Genomic DNA, 14,211 nt, shown 5'->3' with positions numbered 1-14,211 from the left:
GTATAGCTTGAGCAGTCCCTGGGCTGCCTGGATTGACGTTACAAGTTTATTTACAGAAGCTGTCATATATGGGCTATTCTATTCTTTACCGTGAGTTCCTGTTTGATATACTCAATTGTGGCCTCAAGAGCTCTTGTCCCTCGAGTAGCTTCATCTTCTACTGCTTTAACTGTCTTCAAAAGCGATGTGACATTTGTTACCATCACCTGAAAAAGAGAGAGGTAGAGAGAAAGATGCATGATTCCTCCTTTGCATTTTTCAGAGCATGGTATGATTAGATTGATCGAAGTACTCTTATTATTTCTAATAGGGCCTAAAAACCTTCATGAACTGTATTTGTTACTGGAACAAATATCAACTCTCCTGTTTTCCAGCTTGTAAGTGTTCCCTGTAAGCTGCAGAAGCATAGCACAACTTACTGCACTGATACTGCAGTTACTGTTCCCATTACAAACCTAACAGTTCTAATGCAGCATAACCTGTCATTATTTTTCCTATACCCCAGTGCGTTGACATACAAACAATACCTAGTCACACTTGAAGTCTTGCAAATTAAGAGACAGAAAGGCCAGCTTGTTGACACTTTAGGAATTACAACACAGATAGCTCTTCAGAGCAGAAAGCACCAAGAAACCACTTTTCTTGGCTAGATGGGTCATTTTAAAGTAGTGCCTCTAGAGTATGCCATTCTCATCTGCTCTGAAAGGAACAGAGGTGCAGGTCTTACAGGTAAGGAAGAGACACAAGTAAGAACTTGTAGACAAAAAGCTATCATTACACTCTCATAATGTGATAGCAGAAGTAATACTGCCTAAGTCTCCACATCTAGAAATATTTTGTAGACATAAAGTTTAAAGATCTTTCTGAGCCACTGTCATAATACATTGCAGGTGCAAGGAAAATATAGCACAAATACAGCATAGATATGGTGGAATCTACATGACTTTTGAGCTTTGACTCTTATGTACTACTTCCTGGAAACATCTCGGAGAAAAGGACTGGATTATGGAGTTCTTGGTGGTATCGTTCCCCCCCAGCCTGCAAGGTCTAAATGAGAATACCATGCTCACCTTGAGCATTATTCAGATTCCAGGATGTAGGTAACATTTTTTTTATAGGATACAATTTAGTCTATAACATTATTAGATGACAACTTGCCCTCAGACATGCAAAAGATGCAAGTTTGTCTTTAGAAAGATTACAGTTCTTCCATCAAAAACACAAAAGTTACCGGACAGCCTACAAACACTGATAGCTTCAGGGAAACCCAATAGTATCTTACTATTTTCCTGTATCACCCCGGAATGCTAATGAAACAAAGGAAGAGATGATATCTCAGTGAACCAGACACTGCTGAAATCTGAGCTTCAGCTGCCTAGGAAGCATGATTGTACCTGATACTTTCAGATAAAAAATAAGAATAAGCTTTCACCTTGGCAGCCCCCTTCAGCTGGTACATGGATGGGTCATCTGCTGGTTTGCTGGCAGCTCCTTTGGTAGCACCAATGAGATCAGAAAGGGCCTTTGCAACATCCTTGATAGCATTAATCAGGACAACCTATAGGAATGTGCAATAGCCATGAGTCTCAGCCAAGAAATGTCAGCCTGGATGAAAGCATGAGTTTTAGAGAACTGCTAAACAAAGCCTAGTAGTGATAGGTAAAGACACAAACATACACAAATATAACCACCCTCCCTCTCTCCACCCCAATAAAACATGTAACATTCTAGAAAAGGAAAAACTGTGTTTATAGCTACAGTATCTCATACAACCAGACAGTTTATCAAAATGACTATTTCCTGTGAAGAAACTGAAACACTGATTTCAAGTAGGCTGTTTTTCCTTTCAACTTCTGTAAGAGGTTTACTTTTCCCCATGTTCTTGTTGATGTTCTTCAGATGAGAGCAATTAAACAGACTGATTATATGCTTACAAACTACCACTACATACCAACTGTGAAATTAGCTACTAAAAAAGCAAGTGTACTTGCTTCAGCTGGATATTAGAGGGAGACATTACTTTTGGGAAAAGGATGTTGAGTCTCCTTAAGTGGCCTTACAGAATTAAGTGGCATATAACTTAGCTGTCCATTAAGGTCAGGAAAAGTCAAATCTCGAGATACTGCTTCCTAAAACCAAGCTCAAGTAGAGAACTCCCAGACAATATACAGACACTACAAGAAGTTATATATAGACAATATACAGACACTAAAGCCTTGCTAGATACTATAAGGTACTATTGAAATAACTTCTCCAAAGCCTTCTCTCCTGTGCTTTCCACTTACAGAAAACGTGCTAGGTGTTTTTCCTAGGTTTCAGAGCATTTGTTTATCTTAAGAAAAAATATTAACACATGCAAGAAAAATAAAGCTCAGGCGAAAAAAAAAAAAGGTACAGTCAGTTCTCAATAACTGCATTTCTATAGCATTATGTAACAGCAGCTTCCTTCCAAAGCTGCGATTCTATAAATGCTAGTGTGCCCAGCATCTGAAATGCAACATGTAGATGTTGAGCTTAGTGACAAGGTTTAATGGTGGGCTTGGCCATACTAGGTTACAGGTAGTACCAGATAATCTTAGAGGTCGTTTCCAACCTAAATGATTCTATGATCTTTTATGCCTGTTTTTAGTTTACCGTAACTTTTATAGAGGTGAAATCCTTGCCACTGTAAGACATTTGAATCTCTTATCACATCAGTTAAAGTCAGTTTTGCTTACACAGAAAAATGCTGTGATGGTATTGTGTGATAAAGCTATTAGAAATTTTCCATTTAGGACAAATGATGCACTTAAAATTTTCAACTGGCAATGTAAATTTGCTCCCTCAAATACCTACTTTTGTACAATAGCTTTTATTCTAGATACTACATTCTCATTTTACATAGAGAGTAAACCAATGATAAATCTTTTAAATTTGCAGATATGTTACTAGTTAAGGAAATGTTAAAAACAGGAAAATATTTCCAACAGTTTTTTTTCCAGAGAGGAACATCTTAGAAGTTTACTCCATCACGGAAATCATGCAAAAGCAGAACACACATCCCTTTCAGAACCCTAAGCAAACAAGCAGACTTTTTCAAACCAATTGGCCACCACAGGCACATCTGCAACACTTGTCAACCTCCATTTCACCAAGATTCCAAGAAACAACTTAAGAAATATTTGAGATAACCTACACTGAAAGCTTAAGTGGCTGCATTAAATTGAAAAATTCAGATATAGCTATAGAATGCTGAGAATTTAGCCTATGCAAGTAACACAGTGCCTAGCTCAGCTCAATAAATAGCTTTAAGTGATGCAATGTATTTACAACAAAGTGATAACTCAGGAGTCCCATCATAACTTAGCAAAAACAATACTTTGCCAAAAGCATCCAAGCCGTAACACACCTGTGAAATAAAACCAAAAGTCTTCTATAAAGACTTGCCTATTTCCACTCAGTGTTCTAGACTCATGATTGTATTTTTAAAAATGAGCAATGTCTGACCCAAAAGAGTCCCCAGAGTGATAAATCCTACTGTCTTGCTTTAAAATATAAGGCCTATAAGGTCTTACCAAACAAAAAATTCCTTTAGTCTCTTTTTCAACTTCTGTAAACCCCTTTGGTCTATTTCACAGTACCAGAAAAACCTTAAGACATCTCACCTGCGTTTCAGGATCATCTGATCCCAAGCTAGCTGCTCCCAATTTTACAACCTCTGCAAGCTGAGTGATGGTGTTAGCTGATGACTGAGCTGCTTGAGCCAATTTGTCCTGACTTGAGGCAGCACCAGAAACCAACAATTTTGTATCTTCAACTAGGGCTTTTGCTGTTTTCAGAATATTTTCCCTGAAGGAAAAAAAAAACAAACAAAAAAAAAAGCAGGGAAGTGAGTAAAAAGGAGAAGAGGAAAAAAACGTGATTTTCAATTGCTGACTAACATCTTCAAAAAAGAGCTGATATAAGTCATCATACCAGTCATGACCATGTATCACAAGCCAGGCTGCAATTTAAAAACAAATAAAATAACAAGAAAATTAAAATTATATTTATATAATATAAATATAATGCTGCCATATATATAACTTATACAATTCAGTTCACTGAAGTTACCCTGTCTTGAAAAGAAATGAGATAGGGAAATCCTGGAACAAAACATTGCATTTTAACACTGAGGAAAATCAAGCCATACTGTGAACAAACTAACACGTGTCAAACTTCCACCTTAACCAGCATACCATAGGGAAACGAAAACAATCATTTTGACAGAGGGAGGCAGCAGCAAGTCTGGCTAAAAGAAAAAACAATGTGACCTTATCAGGGCTCCCCTTCACCACAACCTAGGTTTTGGCACATCAGGCATACCCACACCAACATTCAGATTAAAAAAAAAAAAAAAAAAGAAACCATTTTGAGTATACACTTCACAAATGGCACAAGTTAACAGAGAACTATAATTGTAGCCATATAAAATGTCTGCCTGGAAATTATTGGCACCCACAGGAAAAACCAACAACTTATTTTCTAACTCACTCAGTGTAACAAAAGGAAAGACTCTCATTCTAGGGTTGTGCTTCAGGTAAGCTTTAAGTTCCAATATCTGCACCAGAAGTAACGCACATTAAGAAACTAAAAGACTGGTATAATACAACCATTTAGCCTTAGTTTAGATTACTGTAAGTAAATTAACAAATATCCTTATAATTCATCGCTTTAAGGGGAAAACTGTTTGAGGCCAGTCTTTGATATCTACCCATAAAGCAACAAAGAAAATATTAGCCTGGTGAAGTTAAAGACAACAAACACCAACTTTCACTCTGTTGAACAGCAACAACTTACACACCATTACATCTTGCCTCTTTCTTGAGCAGCTGGTAACAAGTTGAGAAATAAATGAAGGCTATCCAACTGCTGTGTTGGCCAGCTAGGTTGCTAAGCAAAAATTCAGTATTGTGTCTGTGAAGCTCTGAGTTTTACTGCAAAGGTAGTCAGTCAGATGGCATAAATCTCTTAATGTGTTGAAAAACACTAAGACTGTTATATCCCAGATGCTACTAGAAGGAAAAACTGGCTTCTCTCCCAAAGGAGAAAACGTGGCATAGCTGTGCCATTTGTTTAACTGCTGCTTGCTCTTGGCAGATGTTCTCCAGCTGTTAAAAATACTGTCCTCACAGAAATAACCGAAGTGAGGTTTGCTGTCCTCTACCCATAACCTTATTTTCCTATTACTCTTCTCACTCCGCTGCTTCATTTGACTGCAATCCTGGGAATCTAGAAAGGTAGAAAATTTATCTGCACGTGCCTTTTGCTTCTGCCAGTTCCATTGTTCCCCTGTGCTTGCACTCTTCTGTCTTTTTCAGTTACACTGACCTGTGGTCTGCAAATGATTCGTTGTTTTCAGCATTAAGGGTTCCAGCAGTAGCAAACATGATAGTCGTGTCTAGATCTGCAATTATCCCAGACACAGCACTGGCTGCAGTAATACAGGCTTGTGTGCCTTTGTTTCCTGCTTGAAGGGCAGACAAAACTAAGGAGACCTGGAAATGACAATAAAGGAACAAGGTGGTCAATGAAACGAACCTTTTTTGTCTGGTAGGAGTTAACAACCCTTTTTGTCTGATAGGAGTTAATTTTGCTCTTTAAAATGACTGCAATCAACATTTGAAACTGATCCTGCACAGTTATTTTGTGAACTTTAACCAAACTTTCCTTTTCCTTTCTTGCTTTATGTGTGCATTAGTCACATAGGTTATGTTTTCCACCATAGGAAGCCTGTTACTAGCCTTTGTCATTCATGCTAAGACAGGCTGTCTCTTGATCAGGCATAATAAGCAATAAATGAGCAGATCATGAAGGTCTTATCTACATCTGCTTTGCGTATAAACAATGGCATTTGGCTATCAATACTATAAGCAGTCATCTTCCTTATTATCTAAAAGAAAAGAAAAGCTGCCCCACCACAATAAATAAGAATTCCAATTATCTTGCAATACTTTGTACTGCCAATAAAGGGCCTGGCTACATTTACTTCAGGGTCACTTCCATCTCTGGCACTGCTTGGTAATATGATCACGAGGATAAAAAATTCTCATTGCGATTCAATGTTGTCATACAGACAATAGTAAAGGAGGTGAATTTCTGCTGGCTGATGTTACACAACTGCTGCTGAGCTGAGATCTCTCCTATCCCTTTTTGGTAAATAAACACTTGGCAGAAAAACTGTGAAGACAATAATGGCTCCATGTCTTGTACTGTAGTCACAGTGCAGTCCTACAGTGCTAAGACATCACTGCCACTCCAGTTCAGTCACTTGAAAACAATCACCATTTGGTAACAAACATCTACATCCAAACGATACTTCAGTCCAAACAACTGCAACCTACATGTGCAAGCTATATGCAAGGCATGTGCAGCAAGTATTTCCAAAGACCAAGAGAACACAGGCAGGCTGAAAATGCTAAGTGCATGAGAACAGCCCAGTTTTAAAACTAGAGAACACTGATGAACAAAGAACACATCCTCAATCAACCTCACCATAACAACTGTTGCCACCTATACGGACCTACTGTTTCCAGGCAAGTATCTTGTAAGACAAGTGGCATCTCATGTCTTGGGGACCAGATTTGGACCACACTCCCTCTGGTATGAGAATAATGTTTTATTATAAGTGAGAAACAGGACTGAGACTTATCTAGTACATGAACTGTACCGAACACTTGAAAGAAAAGAAGAAAAGTAAGAACCTCCAGTAATTCAGTCAATATCATAGTATAATGGGAAGTTAAAAAAAAATATTTCCTGAATATACACACAATTTGACTGAATTACTCCCTGGTGAAGTCTAGTAGACAAACTCTGTGGGGCAATACAGATGGATGCCTTACCTTTTCAGTCACAGCACGAGCACATTCTATCAGCTCCCTTTTGGTGTAACTGTCTGTAGGGCAAATCTGGAGAGCACCAGCTTTTTGCACAAGAAAAATACAGCCATGACCAAGTTCTTGCACCCGAGTCTTGATCTGGAACCCTATCTACATGATAAAGGAGGTACAGGGTAGAAGGGAGCAAGAGCAAAGTAAGTAAATGTCATGCTGGTACACTGTGTCAACACAAATGGAAACATGTTCATTCTGGTGATTCCTTATTATCAAACTTCTGCCCATCACTATATTTTTGGCAGAGATTGGACTGATTTATTGTCATCTACTCACATAGCCCCTAAAAAAGTCTTACTAATAAAACTGGAGGGCTAGTGAACCAGACCCTGGGACAGAGAACACATCCGTAAGTCTAAATTGGTTAGCATAAGGCATTTATCCAAGCCAAGAGTATTTAACTCAAGCACACAAAACTTCACCAAAAAGGCTGCATGAATTTGAATAATGCTATTTAATCACCCAGAATCAAAAAGCAAAAAGAAATTGCTGCCAGCAGGAGCTGTCTTAAACATATTTATGATGGGTAAAAAGTAAACATTTGCTCTACACTGTTGAAATTGGGTTGAAGAATACAGGACTTTTTTCATTTGTTTTTGAATCTTGCACAGATTCTTATCTCTCCAGAAGTAACTACTTCCATATGCGATATTGAAAACTGAGCTACTTCTGATTTATTAATAATTATATAGCATAAGGTGTGTCCCTGACTGGAAATGTGTGCTAATTCTACTACCTGCATGTACTGAGGCATATAATTTTGTATTTGGATTAATATGTAAGCAGGACTCACAGCCATTAGTATCACAAATTAAATTATTTCTACTTCAGGCAAAAAGTAACGTGCAATGGTCATTCAATTTAAAAATATAAAGCTGAACGCAAGACATTGCTTTTCATTTAGCCACTGATCATGAAGCACTCAAGTAGTCTATCCGTGATGAAACCTAATTACAAAGTCAAAATCTCTGTGGAGATCTTTTATCTAGATAACCTGATAAATCTCATGATGCTAAGATACCCTCTTACCCCATCTCAACCAAGTGCTTCTATGCTCCATAACCAGAGGAATTCAATGAAAAGAAGAGAAAAAATTATTTTTGCTCATGGAATACGCAGTACCTACTACACTGGTTAATCCAATTGAGGCAAATAGTAAGCATGAGGAGCTTAATACCATGTAAGGAAGCCATTCCTCCAACACTGTTTTCTGATTCTAAGGTACGAAAGATGCCTGGCAGTAAAATACAACTGTGCTCCCACTGTGCCCACATCCTGCTGTCAGGAAGCTATACTTGTAAATAAGTACAGGAAGTACTTTTTTTTTCCCCCCCCAAGTATAACAGGAAATTATTTTTGAAATCTCTTACAGGCAAGATAGATAAACATATTTGAAATTCATCAGATCCTATGAGATAAAGAAAAACTGTATAGTAAATAAGAGTTTTCTCCGTGTTTGCAAGTTGTCTGTAAGTGATATCCTCAAATGATTTGGAGGATTCTGACCTGATCTACAGGATTGTTAACTATCATCACAAGCTGTTGATTTTTGAAGCTGGATAGAGGTTTTCACTGAAGATTTCTATTCTTTGATCTTACACCACTTTCTTACAACAAACTGAAGTATTATTCCTTTTGCATAATCCCTAATGCTTGTTAAAAATCTGCTGATTCATAGCTCTACTAATAGAAAACTTATTCCCTACAGTAAAAGAATACCCATTTGACGCCACCGTGTGCACAGAATAAAGAGGTCTAAAAGCTGCAGACCTCCTCTGGTTCAGCTGTAGCTGCAGCCATTCGGCCCTGGAGAGCCAAATGCCCATAGTCATTGGTCATTTGTGATGCAAGTCCTCCCAACTCTTCGGGGTTAGTAACCGACTTAGTCATCTGAAAAAAGAACACAAGCAAGAGAGAAAGAAAAATGACAGGCATGAGAATAATTTGTTAATACACTCCAGTTTAGAAGCACACTCCTTTGTTTGGCCACACTGGTGAAACAGGGAAAAATGCTTGAAGTATAAGGGAGTTGTCTTCCAGCAATAATTCTGTGAGGAAACCCAAGCGAGCATGCTTTATTAGAGTCACAGTAACCAGGCACTCGCAGAACATCCGGAGTAATCAAAGAGCAGCCGTTAGATCTGGTAATTCACCCCTTGGCATAGCAGGGCAATAGGCCAGCTACACAGTTATTCACACTGAATAGTGATGTGGGTTTTGCCTTTCAGAGCCACCTTATGTTGGCAAAAGTGAAGTAGCCTATATCAGCCTCAGCCCGTGTGGCATAGGAGCATAAAAATGGAGAAAGTCCCAGGATCAATGCAAACGTGTCTAAGATAGGAGAAAGAGTACAAAGAAATAGCCACATATGCAGAATGCCGTGGTACAGCATCAGTATAAAAGACGGAGCATCTCTCTAGAAAAAACCTACCTTATAATAAAACTATTTCTTCTTTCTCCAACTTATGTTAGCAAAAGCCATGAAATTCCATCCTTGGGGCAAAACTTGTTTTAGACAAATTTCTACTGTTAACAAATATGCTGTCATGTCATAGCAGTAATATCAACATTTCTGGACTGCAAAACTAAACAATTTCTTAAAAATCATCTCCACAGGAAATTCTTGCATCAAACATACACAAATAATCCGCCATCTCTCTTAAAAATAAACTAGGTATTCTTCAAAACTTAAAACACTTTATCATAAACAGTATAGTGAAACAAACAGTTTCAAATAAAGTTTCTTTTGTTCTGTTTTTAAACGCAGATAAATCTCACAAATAAATGAAAAAAACAATTTAACATCTTGAACTGCATTCATAAGTATTACAGTGATCTGAAAAAACTGATGTTATTTCAGGGGCTAAGTTAAATTACGGCACACACTGTGAAAGGGCAACCTGCAGTCATCAATAAACCTAGGGCATTATTTCAGTAACAAATAAGCAGACTGACTAAAAATAATATAAAAATATTTCCCCTGTATTTCTAATAGAAAACAAACTAAATAGAAATATCTTTGTACAACAGCTGCAACACAATACAGAGACCCAACAGTCCTCTTCTAAAGAGCAACCTTATCAGCACACCAGTAAGGTACGCAAGTGGATTTAACAAAATCATAGCTTCTTTTATAGAATTACTGTTAAATAGGCAAGATTATTGGAAAACAGCATTACACGGAGTTACTCAACAGTACGTAAAGAGTTACGTGATGCTTACGGTACACAAAAGAGTTTTTACTGAGGTCTAGCCAAAATTCTTACCATTTCCTGTGCTGTAACAGCAATGGCTTTAGAGTATTTCACCACAGTGGTCTGATAATCAACAAATGTTCCCTTGGGATCCGCAGGTGTGCCTTCATCCAGCTGCAGGAATGTGGGAAAGTTATGGAAAAAGTAAAAACCTCATAACAGATAGCAACTTCCCACATAATATTGAAATTATCTATGTATTTTTAATAATCTCACTCCTTCCAAATCTGCAAATAAAGACAATGCACCAGGGATATATATATATACATGGAAATTCAAAAAATGTTTCATCGTATTTTGTGAAAATGAAATAAAGCCTGGTTAAAGGCGTTTTCAGGTGGAAGGCCAACTTTCCATGCAAGTTCATACCAATTTTTGTTGTTCTCCACTAATGCAGAAATGAATGTGTAAAGGCTAGATTTATTCATGAGAAAAAATTACTTTAGATTCCCAGCTCTGCACTCCTTTAGACCAAAAAAAAAAAATAATTAAAATAAAAAGCTCATTTTTTTGGTTCAGCTTATTTACATGTTACAATTGCAATGTAACACATGACACCTTTCAAAAGACAGCAAGACACCAGAAATACAGCTGACCTATATTTATGATGTTTTTTTTCCCCACTATCAGCATGGTGCTAGACAAAAGCATTACAAAATAATTCTAGTCATCAATTACTACCTAGTTCAGTAACGTCAACACCATCCCACATCTCAGTTTGAAAAATAGCACGTATTGTGAAGTCAAACAACCACTGTCTGTTGTTGCATATCAGTTACCACATAACACTGAGATGAATTAGCAGTAACTTCTCCAAAATCCTACATTGCGGATCTGCTTTAAGTGCCAGGAAAAAAGGGTGCTCTTCACTTCTCTCCTCACCTTGCTCATTGCCTCTGCTATTGAGTCTACCATGCCTCCAACCATGCCTACTTCACTAGCAGCTTCATTTAAGGTAACCATGATATCATCCACAGCCTCTTTCATCAGCTGAGCTGCCTCAGTGATTGCATCATGTGTATGTGATGCCTGAAACAAAGAGGACAAGATAAAAATCAACATTGTATAAGAGAAAGACAACACAAAAGCCTGTATGATTTAAAAATAAACAAAACTTAAAATATGTGAAAATCTTATCTTAATACAAAGACTCTCTAATAAAATAAGTTGGTAGAACCTGTTGTGTAAGAGTCGCACTGATCACACCAGGTGTCTTGGAGACACATGCTCTACTGGGGGAATGTGCCCACTTTATAAAAGGTGGGCTGCACATACTATATGTCTTGGAAGCACACACTACACCTAATTTGTAAGTATGTAAGGCGTGTATAGTTTATTAGTATCATAAGGCACACTGCTTGTGGCTGCTCTATCAGGAAATGCATGCAGTGCTCACAGTATCTTGGATGCACCTGCTGAGCCTGTTGTATTAGAGGCATGCGCAGGGCACCCAGTCTCTTGAGGCACAGTGTGCACACCCACTCTATTAGGGGCATACACAGTGCCCTGGAGGTGGTGTGCTGCACCCACTCTAACAGAGGCATGTGCAATGCACCCGTTGTCCTGGAGTCATGGGCTGCACCCATTTCGGAAGGGGTGGGTGCAGCATGCCCACTGTCTGCCCCCAATAAAGCAGGCATATGTGGCCCTTACAATTCAGGCACATGTATGCCTAAAGACACTGGACACTCTTCACATGCCCCTTACAGAGTAGGTGCACACACCCATCTCAAGGACACTGGCCTGCTGCGCACACCCCTAATACAGTAGATGTGCTGTGCCCACCCCTTACTGAGCAGGTGCACAAGTGCCTCAAGACACAGGGCACACTGTGCTTGACCCTTAGTGAGCAGGTGCACACTTGCATCAAAGCACTTGGTGGGCAGATCTTCCCATTTATCCCATCTCTGTCCAAATGTATTCCAAACCCCGTTTTTAACATCCCTACCATCAATGACTGTACCACAGCCTACGTCTCCTTACAAGTATTACAGAACCAACTTATTGACAATTTCACCTTGTCACGCACACTTCTTTGGCTACATCACTGCAGCATTCATTTCACCCTTCCTCCTCTCGTGATTTGCTTGTTACACACAGTGACTATACCTTGGGATTTCCTCCTCCTTCTTTAGCTGCGTACAACATCTGTAAGGCAGACTCTGCAAGTGTCTTGCTCTGGTCCAACACTGTCATCTGTTGCTGATGATCTAGAGTTTTGGATGCCACACCAACTGCAGCTAAAACCAGGGGTTCGAAGTAACTTGCCAGCTGTGTAACCTAGGAAAGCCAAAATAATCTTTTAACTCCATTTCAGAACTAAGATGAAGAATGGTACTCTTTAACTACCATACATTTATAAAATGTAGGACTGTACCTTGTGCCCAAGCTGAGCTGCTTCTCCCCGTGCTGCAGTAGCTATGGGATCAATTAGGTGGCCAATTTCCTGAACTACTGATGTTAGCTGCTCCTGTAGAGCCTAATAAAAAGAGAAGTTGTCAGTTACTGTTACAGCTGTTCACTTATCAAGTCATACTGTACCATAACAATCAGACTGACCAACTTAAATATTTCCAACTGTTAAATGACCAACTACACCACAACACAAAAATCCACGCTGTCCATTTGATTTCCACGATCATTTCTTCTCCTTTATCCTTCAAAATATGAAAACACAGATAGGCTCTGCTGCTCTTTAGATTGCTATGGCAGGTCTAGGGAGGGAAGGGAATGATGGCTGTCTCCTACTCCAGCTGATAGTAGCAAAATAGCTGCCATTTTATCATTGCAATGTGACACCCCCCACCCCCAAACAAGCAATAAAAGCAAACCAATAAAACACCTATTGCTTGTCCTGCAAAGGATTAATACTTCTGCAGAAATCAGGAAAAAACAGCAGGAGCTCCCATTTAAACATAGATATATTTTTCAAAGCAAACAATACAGCACAAGAACTCTGCTGTAGACTTTGAAACCAACAGCGGAAATTCATCAGTAGTGAAAGACAAAGATGACATCTCAGAGATGTGGACTGACCCCCGAATACACTCTGTGGAACAGAATTCTAAGCAAGTACTAGTCGGCTCCCTAAGACAAACACTTGCTTTCAAAGTTTTGTGTCAGACGCCAGAAGCCACAGAAACATTAACTAGCAGTCATGTCACCAAAGGAAACCAAAACAAGACACAGGTGGTTCTTAAAAATAACTACTTTGACCAGTACTGATGATTCTGTTACCTTCCCAGAAGCAAAGCACTTCAGCTATCAAGTGATTTTACCTAGAAAGATTCTGCTAAGAAAAATTCTTCCCTCAGGCATAGATTGTGCTGAGTGCTCAGCTTTACACGTTCAAATGCAAAGGAAAGCAGCAGTGTGAGTGAGGCTGCTCAGAGCTCCTCTGTTACTGTGCCATCTCCCTTACCTCCACTGATATGTCATCTCTGGTGGCCAGACTCTGGCTGACAGCTGCAAGTGAGGCCTGCTCAATGTCTCTGATGCACCTGTTGATCCCATCAATAGAGTAATCACATTCGCGCTGGCCTGGGGCCTTATCCCTGAAAGACAGCAATAGTAATTTGAGCATGATGGGAAGGAGGCAGGCTCTACCCTGAATGCACACCAGCAAACTTCATTAACTGATGATACATAAAGCACAGGGGAGGAGGACAACAAGGGCCTAAGTGAGCTTTGTGGTAGTGACAAAATTTGATTTATGTACCAAGTACTCCAAACACTTTGCAAAAATTAGTACAAGGGCTGGAGACAAAAGGGAGCATGGAAGGAAATATTCCCCATTACAGAGAAATAAATGAGTTGCCTCAGAAGAGAAGGGAAACCACAACCTCCTCACTATGATCAGAGGATTAGCCCAATCAGGTCAACATGAAAATGCAACAGACACTTGAAAACAGGCAAATGGAAAAAATATTACAATTTCTGCACAGTGCAACTATCTCAGAAAATAATTCCTTGGTCATTATCTTTTAAAGTCAGTCCCAAGTATCTCTTAACGAAAAATAGTTTTGAAGTACTTTGTCCTGATG

At 39.0% G+C, this 14,211-nt stretch overlaps 1 protein-coding gene across 6 annotated transcripts in view; it reads right to left on the bottom strand.

Annotated features, from left to right (window-relative positions):
• The window catches only part of TLN2 (talin 2), a 223,329-nt gene that overhangs the window by 79,718 nt on the left and 129,400 nt on the right, over positions 1 to 14,211 (bottom strand). For 5 of the 6 annotated variants that reach the window (XM_038184743.2, XM_038184744.2, XM_027466633.3 and 2 more), the window contains 11 exons: positions 13,590 to 13,722; positions 12,546 to 12,647; positions 12,278 to 12,448; positions 11,051 to 11,197; positions 10,181 to 10,282; positions 8,685 to 8,804; positions 6,864 to 7,010; positions 5,350 to 5,516; positions 3,645 to 3,828; positions 1,433 to 1,558; positions 90 to 206 (listed from right to left, as the gene is read on the bottom strand). In XM_038184743.2, the coding sequence (XP_038040671.1) occupies positions 90 to 206; positions 1,433 to 1,558; positions 3,645 to 3,828; positions 5,350 to 5,516; positions 6,864 to 7,010; positions 8,685 to 8,804; positions 10,181 to 10,282; positions 11,051 to 11,197; positions 12,278 to 12,448; positions 12,546 to 12,647; positions 13,590 to 13,722 (1,516 nt within the window). The remainder of the gene's footprint in view (positions 1 to 89; positions 207 to 1,432; positions 1,559 to 3,644; positions 3,829 to 5,349; positions 5,517 to 6,863; positions 7,011 to 8,684; positions 8,805 to 10,180; positions 10,283 to 11,050; positions 11,198 to 12,277; positions 12,449 to 12,545; positions 12,648 to 13,589; positions 13,723 to 14,211) is intronic. The other variant, XM_072043211.1, reaches the window with a different exon arrangement.

The sequence above is a fragment of the Anas platyrhynchos genome, chromosome 11, assembly GCF_047663525.1.
Source record: "Anas platyrhynchos isolate ZD024472 breed Pekin duck chromosome 11, IASCAAS_PekinDuck_T2T, whole genome shotgun sequence".
NCBI lineage: Eukaryota > Metazoa > Chordata > Aves > Anseriformes > Anatidae > Anas > Anas platyrhynchos.
This window is presented reverse-complemented; position numbering and strand designations above follow the sequence as displayed.